The 13,962-nt window shown below is 37.0% G+C and overlaps 1 protein-coding gene across 5 annotated transcripts in view; it reads right to left on the bottom strand.

The window, feature by feature from the left end:
- Positions 1-13,962, bottom strand: part of TTLL7 (tubulin tyrosine ligase like 7) — a 139,348-nt gene that overhangs the window by 13,776 nt on the left and 111,610 nt on the right. For all 5 annotated transcript variants that reach the window (XM_060624331.3, XM_060624325.3, XM_060624330.3 and 2 more), the window contains exon 19: positions 13,017-13,177. In XM_060624331.3, coding sequence (XP_060480314.1) covers positions 13,017-13,177 — 161 coding nt within the window. The remainder of the gene's footprint in view (positions 1-13,016; positions 13,178-13,962) is intronic.

Genomic DNA, 13,962 nt, shown 5'->3' with positions numbered 1-13,962 from the left:
TCCCAAGATCTGAGGAGTTAAGATGGTGGAATAGTAAGGGGACCCTATACTTGTCTCTTCCCTTGAACAACTTGTTCTCTTCCCTAGACCAACTTGTCTCTTCCCTAGACCAACCTCAAACCATTCTGAACACCTAGGAAGTAGATCTGAGGACTAACAGAACAATCTGCATAATTTGAGATACAGAGGAAGGCAGAGGCAGGTACTTGGTGCAGACAGGTGAACTGGGGGAGAGAAAAGCTGCGGTGCTGCAGAGCGGAGGGAGCTATTTTCATGGAGAGGGGAAAGACAGAGGTGGCTGCAGCGAGAGAGCAGCACTCGGGTTTGCATAAGAAAACACTCCCCCTGAAAGCAGCTAGAGAGAAAGAGTGAAAACACACACAGGGGACTGCACAAGAAAATGGTTTCCCAAAACCACCGGAGCGGGGGAAGGAGAGGGTTTCAATACTGCCAGTTTTTTTTTTTTTTATAAACAGCTGAGCACAGAGTCTGAAGTTTCAGAGATCAGACTCTGGTGTTGTCCGGGCCCCAGGAGCAAGCAACTGGCCTGAGGATCCCCTAGGTCCCATAGGGAGAAATGGTTCCTCTGTTTGGAGTACATTTGGTAGAGGTGATACAACCTCTCTGTGGGTAAAAGACAAGGTGGGCACCACCAAGCTGTCACCGATATAGGAAGAAAGATGCCAGTTGAGGCCAGCAAATCCTGGAGTCAGCTGTGTGTTGTGATTTACCATAAACTCTGAGTACTGCCACTGCACGGTGGCATGACCATTTCCTGGGACAAGCCGGCCACAGGGCAGTGAGATCCTCCCCCAGAAGATCACTGAGGGTCTGAACTGTAAAGGTCTCTGAAGTGTGGGGTTTTGAAACACAGCTGTGCCTGAGATAAAACTCTGGAGAGAGGCACTGTTTGATAGGTGGACAGCTCAGACACAGACAGGGGTAAGGCAGGGAGCTGATGGAAGCAGTGGACACAGGAAGGGTGGCTGATCATGCATCTGTGAGGGCACAAACTTCCCTCCCTGGAGACTAGAGAGTGGGGTGAAGCCATTTATCATTATTAGCCCACCAACACTGATCCACCCCAATGAGCTAAACAGTGCCTCCAAGTGGAGAATAGAGCCATTACACAAAGCTCCCCTTGTGCCCTCCAGGCACATCTCCATTAGGACAAGTTGGCCTGAGAATCTGAGCAGCAGACCCCTCTCCCAGAAGCCCAGCACAAATCCTTTCCCTGAGTTTAGCCTACCATAGACTACTGCAAATTTTCAGCTCTAGGGGAAACCTGATCTAGTTTCATTTGGTGTTTTTGTTTGTTAGTTTGCTCATTTTGTTGTTGGTGCCTCTGTTTTTGTTGTGTTTTTCTTCTCTTTTGTTTCTTGGATACAGAATGGACACTTTATTTATTTTTTTTTAATTTTTAATTTTTTTCTCCTTCTTTCCTCTTTTCACTTTTTCCTATAAAGCTTCTCTTAACTAGCAGACCAAAATACACCTAGGATCTAGCTTCCTTTATTTGATTTTTAAAAATTTTTAAACTTTTATTCCATTCTATTATTATTGTTGTTGTTGTTTTCTTCCTCCAAAATGACAAGATGGAGAAAGTCACCTCAAAAGAAAGAACAGAAGGAAATGATGGCCAGGGATTTAATCAATGCAGATATAAGTAAGATGTCTGAACTAGAATTTAAAACAATGATTATAAGGATACTAGCTGGGCTTGAAAAAAGCACTGAAGACACCAGAGAATCTCTTTCTGCAGAGACAAAAGAAGTAAATTCTAGTCAGGCTGAAATTAAAAATGTTATCACTGAGATGCCAACCCAGTGGAAGACATAAAAACGAGGATGGATAAGGCAGAGGAGCAAATAAGCGATACAGAAGATAAAAATTATGGAAAATAATGAAGCTGAAAAGAAGAGGGAAACAAAGGCCAGGGATCACAAAGGCAGACTTAGGAAACTCAGCAATTTATTAAAACATAATAACATTTGTATCATAGGAGTCCCAGAAGATGAAGAGAAAGAAAAAGGGAAAGAAGGTTTATTTGAGCAAATTATAGCTGAAAACTTCCCTAATCTGGGAAAGGACACAGACATCAAAATCCAAGAAGCACAGGGAACTCCCATTAAATTGAAAAAAAGTTAGCCATCACCAAGATATATAGTCAAATTCACAAAATAAACAGACAAGGAAAGAATCCTGAAAGCAGCAAGGGAAAAAAAGTCCTTAACCTATAAGTCCTTAACCTGAAAACAGATCGGGTTAATAGCAGATCTGTCCATAGAAACCTGGCAGGCCAGAAAGGAGTGGCAAGATATATCCAATGTGCTGAATGGAAAAAATATACACTCAAGAATACACTATCCAGCAAGGCTGTTGTCCAAAACAGAAGGAGAGATAAAGAGTTTTCTAGACAAAAACTAAAGGAGTTTGTGACCATTAAACCAGCCCTACAAGAAATTTTAAGAGGGACTCTGAGGGGGAGTGAGGGGAAGACCAAAAGCACAGAGATTAGAAAGGACCAGAGAGCATCACCAGGTAACACAATGGCACTCAATTCATATCTTTCAATTAACACTCTGAATATAAATGAACTAAATGCTCTAATCCAAACACATAAGGTATCAGAATGGATAAAAAATGAGATCCAGCTATATGCTGCATACAAGAGCATTTTAGAGCTAAAGACACATGCAGATTAAAAGTGAGGGGATGAAGAACCATCTATCATGCTCCTGGATGTCCAAAGAAAGGCAAAATAGCCATACTTAATCAGACAAGCTCGATTTTAAAACAAAGACTATAATAAGAAATGAAGAAGGGCATTATATCATAATGGCCCTATCCATCAAGGAGATCTGACAATTGTAAATATTTATGCCCCCGACTTGGAAGAACCAAATATATAAATCAGTTAATGATGAAAATAAGGAAAGTCATTGATAACAATACCATAATTATAAGAGACTTTAATACCCCACTTACAACAATGGACATATCACCTCACCAAAGCAGAAAATCGACAAGGAAACAATGGTTTTGAATGACACAATGGACCAGATGGACTTACCAGATACATTCAGAACATTTCATCCTAAAGCAGCAGAATACACATTCTTCTCCAGTGCACATGAAACACTGTCCAGAATAGATCACATAGTGGGTCACAAATCAGCCCTCAACAGATACAAAAAGATGGAGATCATACCATGCATATTTTCAGATCACAATGCTATGAAACTTGAAATCAACCACAAGAAAAAATTTGGAAAGCCCTCAAATACATGGAAGTTAACATTCTATAAAGAATGAATGGGTTAACCAGGAAATTAAAGAAGAAATATAAAAATACAAATGAAAATGAAAATATGGCAGTCCAAATCTTTTGGGATACAGCAAAGACAGTCTTAAGAGAAGAGTACACTGTAATTCAGGCCTATCTAAGAAGCAAGAAAGGTCCCAAATACACAACCTAACCTTACACCTAAAGGAGCTAGAAAAAGAACAGCAAATAAAGCCTAAAGCCAGCAGAAGAAGGGAAATTTAATAAATATTAGAGCAGAAATAAATGCTATAGAAACAAACAAAAACAGTAGAACAAATCAATGAAACTAAAAGCTAGTTTTTTTAAAGAGTAAACAAAATTGATAAACCCCTAGTCAGACTTATCAAAAACTAAAGAAAGAGGAACCAAATAGATAAAATCATGAATGCAAGAGGAACCAATGCCACAGAAATACAAACAATTGTAAGAGAATATTATGAAAAATTATATGTAAACAAACTGGGCAATCTGGAAGAAATGGACACACTCTTAGAAACACACTACCAAAACTGAAACGGAAAATTTGAACAGGTCCATAACTGGCAAAGAATTTGAATGAGTAAATCAACAAGAGGGGTGCCTGGGTGGCTCAAGTCAGTTGAGCGTGCGACTTTGGCTCAGGTCATGACCTCGCACTCCATGAGTTCAGGCCCCGCATCGGGCTCTGTGCTGACAACTCAGAGCCTGGAGCCTGCTTTGAATTCTGGGTCTCCCTCTCTCTCTACCCCTCCCCCACTCATGCTCTCTCTCTCTCTCTCTCTCTCTCTCTCTCTCTCTCTCTATCAAAAATAAATAAACATTAAAAAAAAAAATTTTTTTTTAAATCTCCCAACGAGAGTCCTGGGCCAGATGGCTTCCCAGGGGAATTCTACCAGACATTTAATGAAGAGTAAATACATGTTCTTCTCAAACTTTTCCAAAAAATAGAAATGGAAAGAAATCTTCCAAACTCATTTTACAAAGCTAGCATTATCTTGAATGCAAAATCAGACAAAGACCCCACTAAAAAGGGGAATTACCGGCCAATATCCCTGAAGAACATGGATGCAAAAATTCCCAACAAAATATTAGCAAATCAAATTCAATAGTACATTAAAAGAATTATTCACCATGATCAAGGGGGATTTATTCATGGGCTGTATGGTTGGTCAATATTCACAAATCAATCAATGTGATATACCACATTAATAAAAGAAATGATAAGAACCACACGATCCTGTCAATAGATGCAGAAAAAGCATTTGACAAAATACAGCATCCATTCTTGATAAAAACCCTCAATAAATTAGGGATAGATGGAACATAATTCAACATCATAAAGGCCATATACAAAAGAACCACCGCTAATATCATTGTCAACGGGGAAAAACTCAGAGTCTTTCTCCTATGGTCAGGAACAAGTATGTCCACTCTCATCATTACTATTTAACACAGTACTGGCATCACACAACAAAAAGAAATAAAAGCATCCAAATAAGCAAGGAAGAAGTCAAACTTTCACTATTTGCAGACAACGTGATACTCTATGCAGAAAACCTGAAAGTTCAACTGCAAAAAAAGTGCTAGAACAAAAACAAGAATTCACTAAAGTTGCAGGATATAAAATCAACGTGAATAAATCTGTTACATTTTTATACACCAATCACAAAGCAGCAGAAAAAGAAATCAAGGAATTGATCCCATTTGTAATTGCACCAAAAACAATAGATACCTAGGAATATATCTAACTAAAGAGATAAAAGATCTATACTCTGAAAACCACAGAACACACATAAAAGAAATTGAAGAAGCATTCTTCAAAAAAATGGAAAAGCATTCCATAGTCATGGATTGGAAGAACAAATATTGTTAAAATGTCTATACTACCCAAAGCAATCTACCCATTAAAAAAAAAAAATTTTTTTTTTAGTGTTTATTTATCATTGGGAGACAGAGAGAGACAGAGCATGAGCATGAAAGGGGCAGACAGAGGGGGAGACACAGAATCCAAAGCAGGCTCCAGGCTCTGAGCTGTCAGCACAGAGCCCGACATGGAGCTCGAACCCATAAACCCCGAGATCATAACCTGAGCCTAAGTCAGATGCTTAACCGACTGAGCCACCCAGGCACCCATCAATCTATCCATTTAATGCAATCCCTATCAGAATACCACCAGCATTTTTCACTGAGTTGGAACAGTCCTAAAATTTGTATGGAACCAGAAAAGACCCCAAATAACCGAATGTTTAAAAACAACCAAAAAACAAAAAACAAAAAAACTTGAGGCATCACAATTCCGAATTTCAAGCTATATTACAAAGCTGCAGTCATCAAGACAATATGGTACTGGTACAAAAACAGACACGTAGATCAATGGAACAGAACAGAAACTATATGGTCAACTAATCTTTGACAAAGTTGGACAGAATATCCAATGGAAAAAAAGACAGTCTTTTCAACAAATGGTGTCGGGAAAACTGGACAACATGCAGAAGAATGAAACTGTACCACTTTCTCACACCATACACAAAAATAAATTCAAAATGGAAGAAAGACCTAAATGTGAGGCAGGAAACCATCAAAGTCCTAGAGGAGAAAACAGGCAACAACCTCTTTGACCTTGGCTGCAGCAACTTCTTACCAGACAGGTTGCTGAAGGCAAGGGAAACAACAGCAAACACGAACTACTTGAGTCTTCATCAAGGTAAAAAGCTTTTGCACAGTGAAAGAAACAATCAACAAAATTAAAAGACAGCCCAAAGATTGGGGGAAGATATTTGCAAACAAAATATCTGATAAAGGGTTAGTATCCAAAATCTATAAAGAACTTATCAAACTCAACACCCAAAAAACAAATAACCCAGTTAAGAAATGGGCAGAAGACATGAATAGACACTTTCTCAAAGAAGACATCCAGATGACTAACAGACACATGAAAAGATACTCAAGATCACTCATCATCAGGGAAACACAAATCAAAACCACGACGATATACCACCTCACATCTGTTAGAATGGCTAAAATTAACAACACAAGAAACTACAGGTGTGGGAAAGGATGCAGAGAAATCCTCTTGCAGTGCTGGTGGGAATGCAAACTTGTGCAGCCACTCTGGAGAGTAGTATGGAGATTCTTCAAGAAACTAAAAATAGAACTACCCTAGGATCCAGCAATTGCACTATTAGGTACTTTCCCAGAGGATACAAAAATACATATTTAAAGGGGTACATGCACTCCAATGTTGATAGCAGCATTATCAACAACAGCCAAATGTCCGTCAATTGATGAACTGAGGAATGGATAAAGAAGATGTGATATATATATACATACATATATGTATATGGAATATTACATATACATACATATATATAATGGAATATTACTCAGATATCAAAATGAAAGAAATCTTGCTATTGGCAATGACATGGATAGAGCTAGAATGTATTATGCTAAGTGAAATAAGTCAATCAGAGAAAGACAAATTTCATTCATATGTGGAATTTAAGAGACAAAACAGATGAACATATGAGAAGGGGAGGTGGGGAAGGGAAGAGAGGGAAACAAACCACAAGAGATTTTTAATGACAGAGAACAAACTATGCGTTGATGGGGGGAGGTGGGTGGGGCATGGGCCAGAAAGGTGATGGGTACGAAGGAGAGCACTTGTGATGAGCACTGGGTGTTGTATGTAAGTGATGAATCACTGAATTCTACTCCTGAAACCAATATTGCACTGTATGCTAACTAAAATTTATTTTTTTTAAAAAGGGGGAAAAAATAAAAGATGAAAAAATAGAAAAAAATAATGATCTCACAAAAGAATTTAAAATTTGCTGTGATTTCATTTGTGGTCTCTGTGCTAGGAACATGTAAATTAATCCTTTGACTATGACCACTCCTTTCAAAACCCTTTCAGATGTAATTATATATCCATGATATTTCTAGAGCACAGTTTCTCTATTCTAGAAGTAATGTTATCTCAATGAATACTGCCTGACTGAAATCTCAAACATAGTGTTCTTCCTCCTTTCGTGCACTCAACTTATACCAAAGCAGGTAGTAGCACACACTTTCTTGGTAAACTTAATGTGTGTGTGTGTGTGTGTGTGTGTGTGTGTGTGTGTGTGTGTGTGTCTATGCACACGCAGGTACACAAATATATATAAATATACTTACGATTCTAAATTTACCATGATGATTCCAATCAGGAAACACCTCATCACCCACCCCCACCACCACAGAGAGAGAGACACAGAGAGAGAGAGAGAGAGATTTATTTCCTTAGTGTAAATGAAACTCTTTTTAAGTCTCAAGGGGAAAGTTTTATTTGAGACTTGGTAATGGTTCAGGTCTCGTTTTACATAAACCAACTCGCTTAACCCTCAGAGAAAGAAAACAGTAGATTTTCAGAAAGAAAAAAATATTAAGGAAAATATTTTTCTGAAGAAATTTACTTCCCAGTGGGAAATTCAAAGACTCCATTTTCAATTTTCTGTGGATATTTGATATCTTTGGAATTTTTAAAAATGCTTTAAAAACTCAGAAAGGCATTTTTTTAGTAGAAAGGCTACTGTTTATTTTTTCGGGAGAAATGTGGTCCTAAAAAGATAGCATGTCATCAGTGAATGACAGGTTTTCTTAAAAGGAATGAGATTCAAATGAATAGACTGAAAGGAATAAATTTTCTTCCATATCCTGAGATGTTCAGGACTAAATATAATACTGTTTATTATTTTAAGAAAGTTATTGCATTCAAGAAGCAGTAATGTGCTAGCTAAATTAACTTTTAAAATAAGTTTTAATTTATTACTAAATATAAGAAAAACTAGATATAACACATACATGTTTGTATATACCCATATATACCTGTGTGTGTGTGTGTGTGTGTGTGTGCAATTGACTTAACCTAATTTGATCAAGAAAAATATTGGAGAATACCAATTAATTAGGGAATGTGTTTATAATTAATATGTCTTAATTTCAAAGTCCTACATGTTTAGGCCCAGATAAATAAAAATTTCATATAAATACAAATACATTCAGGAAAACATCCTGTGTTACGACTGTCTGCTTAGGACTTTTCTCTCCACTGAAATTCTGAGTATTGCTACATCCTCTTCTCTTAATTTGGATATATTTTTATTTTGATCCTTTGGAGCCATTTGATTAGATCCACTATCAAGTTACACACATCATGGCAATTTTTCTTTTCCTGATTTGGAGTATAGAGAGGTAAGAAAAGAACAAATAAAATGGAAGCAAGGTAAAAAGAGCTTTTTCTATAACACTCGAATTTGATGGAACAGTCTGAATATTATATAAGTTACAATATCACCAGCTCTGGCTTCTCAATCTCTCATTCTTCCTTAAATATTTAAAATAAATATGTGGATCAAAGTCTTTTACCAATTTTTGTTGTGTATGTTCACCACCACAGGCCAAAGACCACGTTCTACTCTATTAATTCATATTTAAGTGTCAGCGCACCAGTGTTCATAAAGAAAAAAAGAAAATGGATAGGAATTGCTTCATTTGGTACTAGGCTAACTTTCTCTGCACAAAGGAAACCTATCTTTCAAACTGAGTATGTTAGAACTATGTCTCCCACCTCCTATCCACTACACCTGGCATATAGAGGCATATAGAAATAAGAAGGTGAAAGGATGTAAAAATAACTTATAATACCAGTTCCTTTTTAAAGAACCCAAGGTCTTATCTGCCTTTTTTCTGTATCTAACTTCCGAAAAACAGAAGAGCCAAAATCCATAAATTCAAAAAGAAAAATTAACTGGTTAAAAATTTGTTTGGTATTCCCTAATGCTCAGAGATACATAACAGGAAACAACTTTAAACAACCATTTTTAGTGATATAACAATAAGATACAGAATACTGAATACTTCTGGCAATAAAGGGGAGGTATTAATGAAATCCAGAGACTTGAAAAGCCTCTCATTATCCAGCAATCCAATATTTTTCACCAACTTTCTCATCAAAATATTTAATAAAGTAGTTATCTAAAAAGTAAAACTGATTCATCTTTTTTCTCCTTCTCTAATAGAAGTCGGAATGGATGACTGAGTGGACCAAAGTTAAGTAGCAGAAAGGAGAAAGGAAAATAAAAACAAAACAAAACAAAAACTGGCCTATATCAACGGAATAAACAGCAACAATTGAGCTGAAAAGTACTAACAACAACACATCCAATTGAAAGTGATATGAGAACAGGAAGATTCATGTCATTTTTAGTCTATATGTTATGCATATATTTTTAAGTAGGCATATAATTCAGCCTGAAAGTAGACTGCTTAGAATACTCCTTATCATTTCTTCTTGCCTGAAGATTCTAAGAGAAAAAGCTTTTCCATGAAAAACTTCCACTAGAAAATGCCTTTGGCTAACAGGTCCAAACAGATTCTCTTTCTTTGGGGTATACAGATCATAGTTTTGAGTGGAGAAAAGGCTTTTCCAAACAATACATTTCTTCTCCCATACCTCCCCCTGCCTCCTCTTTTTTTGTTTTACCTGGAAAACTATTCTTCCTCTTCCTACAAGTCTCAGCTGAAATGTTACATCCTTTAGTTACCTTTCATGAGCTCTCAGACCTGAGTTTGAGTCCACAGCACCAAGACTTCCTCTATCCCAGCAAAACATGGCAGATAATTTTATTCATGAAAATTCTAAGAGCTATTCCCCTACAGAGAACACATTCAGAATGTGGGGCATCATGTGATAACAAGAGAAGGTTCCATGTAACAAGGGTCACTGAGCATGGGCTTTAGCAGCCTGGAAAAGTAAGAAAGAGGGATAAGGGTGTTTTCTATTTGGTGCATCAGTAAAACTTCTGGGCCAACTCTAGGGAAACCTGCCACAAAGGTTCCTACGATATTCTTTGATGTGTCTGGATGTGGACAGGGAGTGGTTTATTTATTTTGTTTTGTTATTGGGGTGTTGATGGGCAGAGGAAAGAATCAAGGTGGCCCAGACTTATTTGAATTATATTTTTCCAAGATTTTACACCTAACTGTGAATGACAGTTGTGCTTTTATTAAAATCATTCTCTTAGAACTGAGTTTAGAGTAGATTTTTGCCTTGACTATTGGGCTGTTAGGCCAAACGTTAAAGGAGTATGCATTGACTAAACATGACTCAAAGGATTACTAACACTACTCTGGGTCTAACCTGTGAATCAAACACAATGCTGTGTGACTTCATGAAATTGAGGAAGCCTAAGAAACCCATTCGTAAGGCTGCAAAATAAATCCCAGTGTTAAACTCACCTCTACAAACCGCCAAAATTTTAAAGAAATGGATGGAGTATGGAGGTCAAATTGGGCTCAAAGCTACTCCTGCTCTATTTGCCCAGATGTGGTGGGGCTGGGGATCTGACTAAGGCTATGGGACTTGCAATCAAGCAAGTCTGGCAACCACTGGGAATGCTGCTTTGAAGGGAATCAGTGAAACACACAGCTAAGAGCTTGGGCTCTTGTCTCAGACAACCTGGGTTTAAATCCATGCTCACCTAGTTACTATAAGAACCTGGATAAACTACATGCTCTCTCTATGCGTTAATTTCCTCATCTATACAATGAGAATAACAATAATAATTTACTCAAAACACTAAAGTGGCAACTATAAGACTATTTAATATGTAAAACAGCGTCAGGCTTTTAGTAAGTCTTCAATAAATGTTGTTAACTCTCATCATCAATACCAATAATAATAGATACCACCAGAGAAATTTAAGGGGAGTATTGTGCAAAACACAAGAGAAAAAGATTCTGAATCAGTTAATATTTTACCAAACTAGTTCAGGGAAGAGGAGCCCTAGAGGCAAAGAAGAACCACTTGATGGGCATCTTTAGGGTCTGGAGTCGGAGAGTATCTCATGAACTCAAAGCTACCAGCACTAGTTTCAGTAGCAGACTGTCTGACTTTTTCCCTGGTGAAAAATAGCTGGGATTCATATGTAGCATTCCAACCAATGGATCAACAAACAGAGAAAAAAAAAAAAAAACATTCCAACTGTGAGTCTAGATTGAGAGAACTTCTACAAAGAGGCAACAACTAACAGGCCATAGAGCATAGTTCAAATATTCCACTTAACTCTCTGAGGAAATAATTTACAGCCAAGATTACTCTCAGGTTTTACCCAAACCCAGAGCACCTTAGAAAGTCTTCCTGTTGTGAATGGCTACTGAGGAGATTTTAGTGAGAGTAAGTCTGCAAATGATATGAATGAATCAGTACTAGATGACCAGAATATTTAAATGGAGGACATTCAGACATCATTTCAGACTACAATAGGCTGTTATGATTTTACCAAAAAGGAAGTACAGGCTGGGTCTTTCCACTGAATTTAAATAATGCAAAGGGAATTTGGAGGGATAGGGTTGTGGAAAGCAGCCCGGTCAGACACTCAAGGACACCAAAGCTCCGATGAAGAAAAGAAAACATTTTAAAGATATTTGAAAATAACGAGCTTGTTTTTCTGGCACAAGCTTTAAGTAGAAGAGTAATGAGAAAGAGGACTAGAGAAATAAGAAAGAATTAGCATGTTAGAGAGTGTTGTGTCTCTAGATAAAAACTCTAGACTTTAATGATAAATGAGGGAACTCACTACAGATTTTAGGAAATGACCCCTGACAGTAGGATGGATATGGGAAACAAAAAACTGGAGGCAAAAATGTCTAGAAATCTACTAATCTTACCTAGCCTTTCTATAAATGGCTAGAATACTTTATGTCTCTTTTATAATCATTACTTTTTTATATCTCTTCTTTTGTCTACTAGAGGCAACAAAGCTTATTGGTTAAGACCATAAATTCTTGGGCCAGGTTCCTTGAAGCCAAATCCCAGTTGCACTAGGTCCTTAGCACCTATCTGTGCCTCAGTTTCCTTGTCTATAAAATGGTGATAAATCATAAAACCTGTTATGAGGATTAAATCACTCATTATACATAAAGTGTTTAGAACAATGCCTGGCATACAGTAAGTAGTATAGCTTTAGCTATTATCATTTTTAAGAGTCTTGCGGGGATCTGTGGGGAATTCAACTCTCCAAAAGTATCTCCAAATATCTCCAACTCTCCAATATCTCCAAAAGTATTCAACACGGTAATAAGTACTTAACAATAGCTAAGAACAATGAAAAAGAAAGTAGCCCCATGGGAATGTGACAGAAAAACTAACAGGATTTAGTAAACAATTGAAGATGCAGAAGCTCCTAAAATATCAAACCTGCATAACAAAGGGATTAAGGGAAGGCCAGAAAGGTAGCCCTTTCTAATTGAAAAAGAGGTAGGGAATGTTTGGTTTTAAATTATCTTAAGGCTAAAGAAACAATGAATCACAATAGCTTTGGCAGGACTGAAATTTTGGAGAGGGACGGTAGCCATATTTTGGAAGTCTGTTGTATGAAGGAAAGAGCAGAAGAACATTAAGAATATTGATTCGTAGTTGAGATTTTTCATTAAGACTACTTTCTCTCCATTGAATTCAATTTAGTTAGGTGTTATGTTCATATTCATTATCTCATCTAAATCAGTTCAACTGCTATAAACTACAGCTGAGTACAAAAAAATTATATGCAGTAAAAAATATCCATATTTTAAGAGATCATTATGGAAATTCAACCATTTTATTAGCCTTCCTCTAACCAAATAATAAAATGTTAAAAGTAACAATAATAAAAGATAATTTAGAACTTACCCTGAATCACAGAAACAGTTCCACAGTCCTTGACCATGACTCCAGAGTAAGCGATTAAAAACCCTATTGAAAATCCGATATAAATTTACTTCCTCGACATCAGGTACCTTCCAGATGCGTGGAAGAATTGTACGGATACTTGTTTTTACTATGTCCAAAACCTAGTGGAAAAACCAAAGTTATTTCAAAATCTAAGTGTGTAAGTGTGTGTCTAAAATTCTAAGATGAATATATGTAATTCAAGCATAAATACACACACACACACACACACACACACACACACACACTAATTCATTAAACAACAGCACAGAGTAAAAATCCCATGCATTTATGTAAGTTTGGTGTATGCCACAGGTGGCAAATCAGACCACTGGAGTAAGAAGAGATTAAGTTTGAGGTTAAAATTTAAGTTAAATGCAAATTAAATCAATAAATGGAGATTCAAAAATAGTAAGCTTTACTTAAAAAATAAAGCTGAATCCTCATTCACTCGATTTAAAAAATCAGCTCTAGAGGGATTAGAGTCTTAAGTTTAAAAAATAAACCATTAAGAAAGAATTAAATCATGTCATCTGTAGCAACATGGCTGGAACTGGAAGGTATTATACCGAGTGAAATAAGTCAGTCAGAGAAGGACAGATATCATATGTTTTCACTCATTTGTGGATCTTGAGAAACTTAACAGAAGACCATGGGGGAAGGGAAGGGGAAAATATAGTTACAAACAGAGAGGGAGGGAGGCAAACCATAATAAACTCTTAAATACAGAGAACAACCTGAGGGTGGAAGGGGGTAGGAGAGAGGGGGAAAATGGGTGATGGGCATTGAGGAGGGCACTTTTTGGGATGAGCACTAGGTGTTGTATGTAAGCGATGAACCAGGGAATCTATCCCAAAAAACAAGAGCATACTTTACACACTGTATGTTAGCCAATTTGACAATAAAT

Source organism: Panthera onca, chromosome C1, assembly GCF_046562875.1.
Source record: "Panthera onca isolate mPanOnc1 chromosome C1, mPanOnc1 haplotype 2, whole genome shotgun sequence".
NCBI classification, from domain to species: Eukaryota; Metazoa; Chordata; class Mammalia; order Carnivora; family Felidae; genus Panthera; species Panthera onca.
The sequence above is the reverse complement of the archived record's forward strand: the minus strand, read 5'-3'. Positions and strand labels throughout refer to the sequence as shown.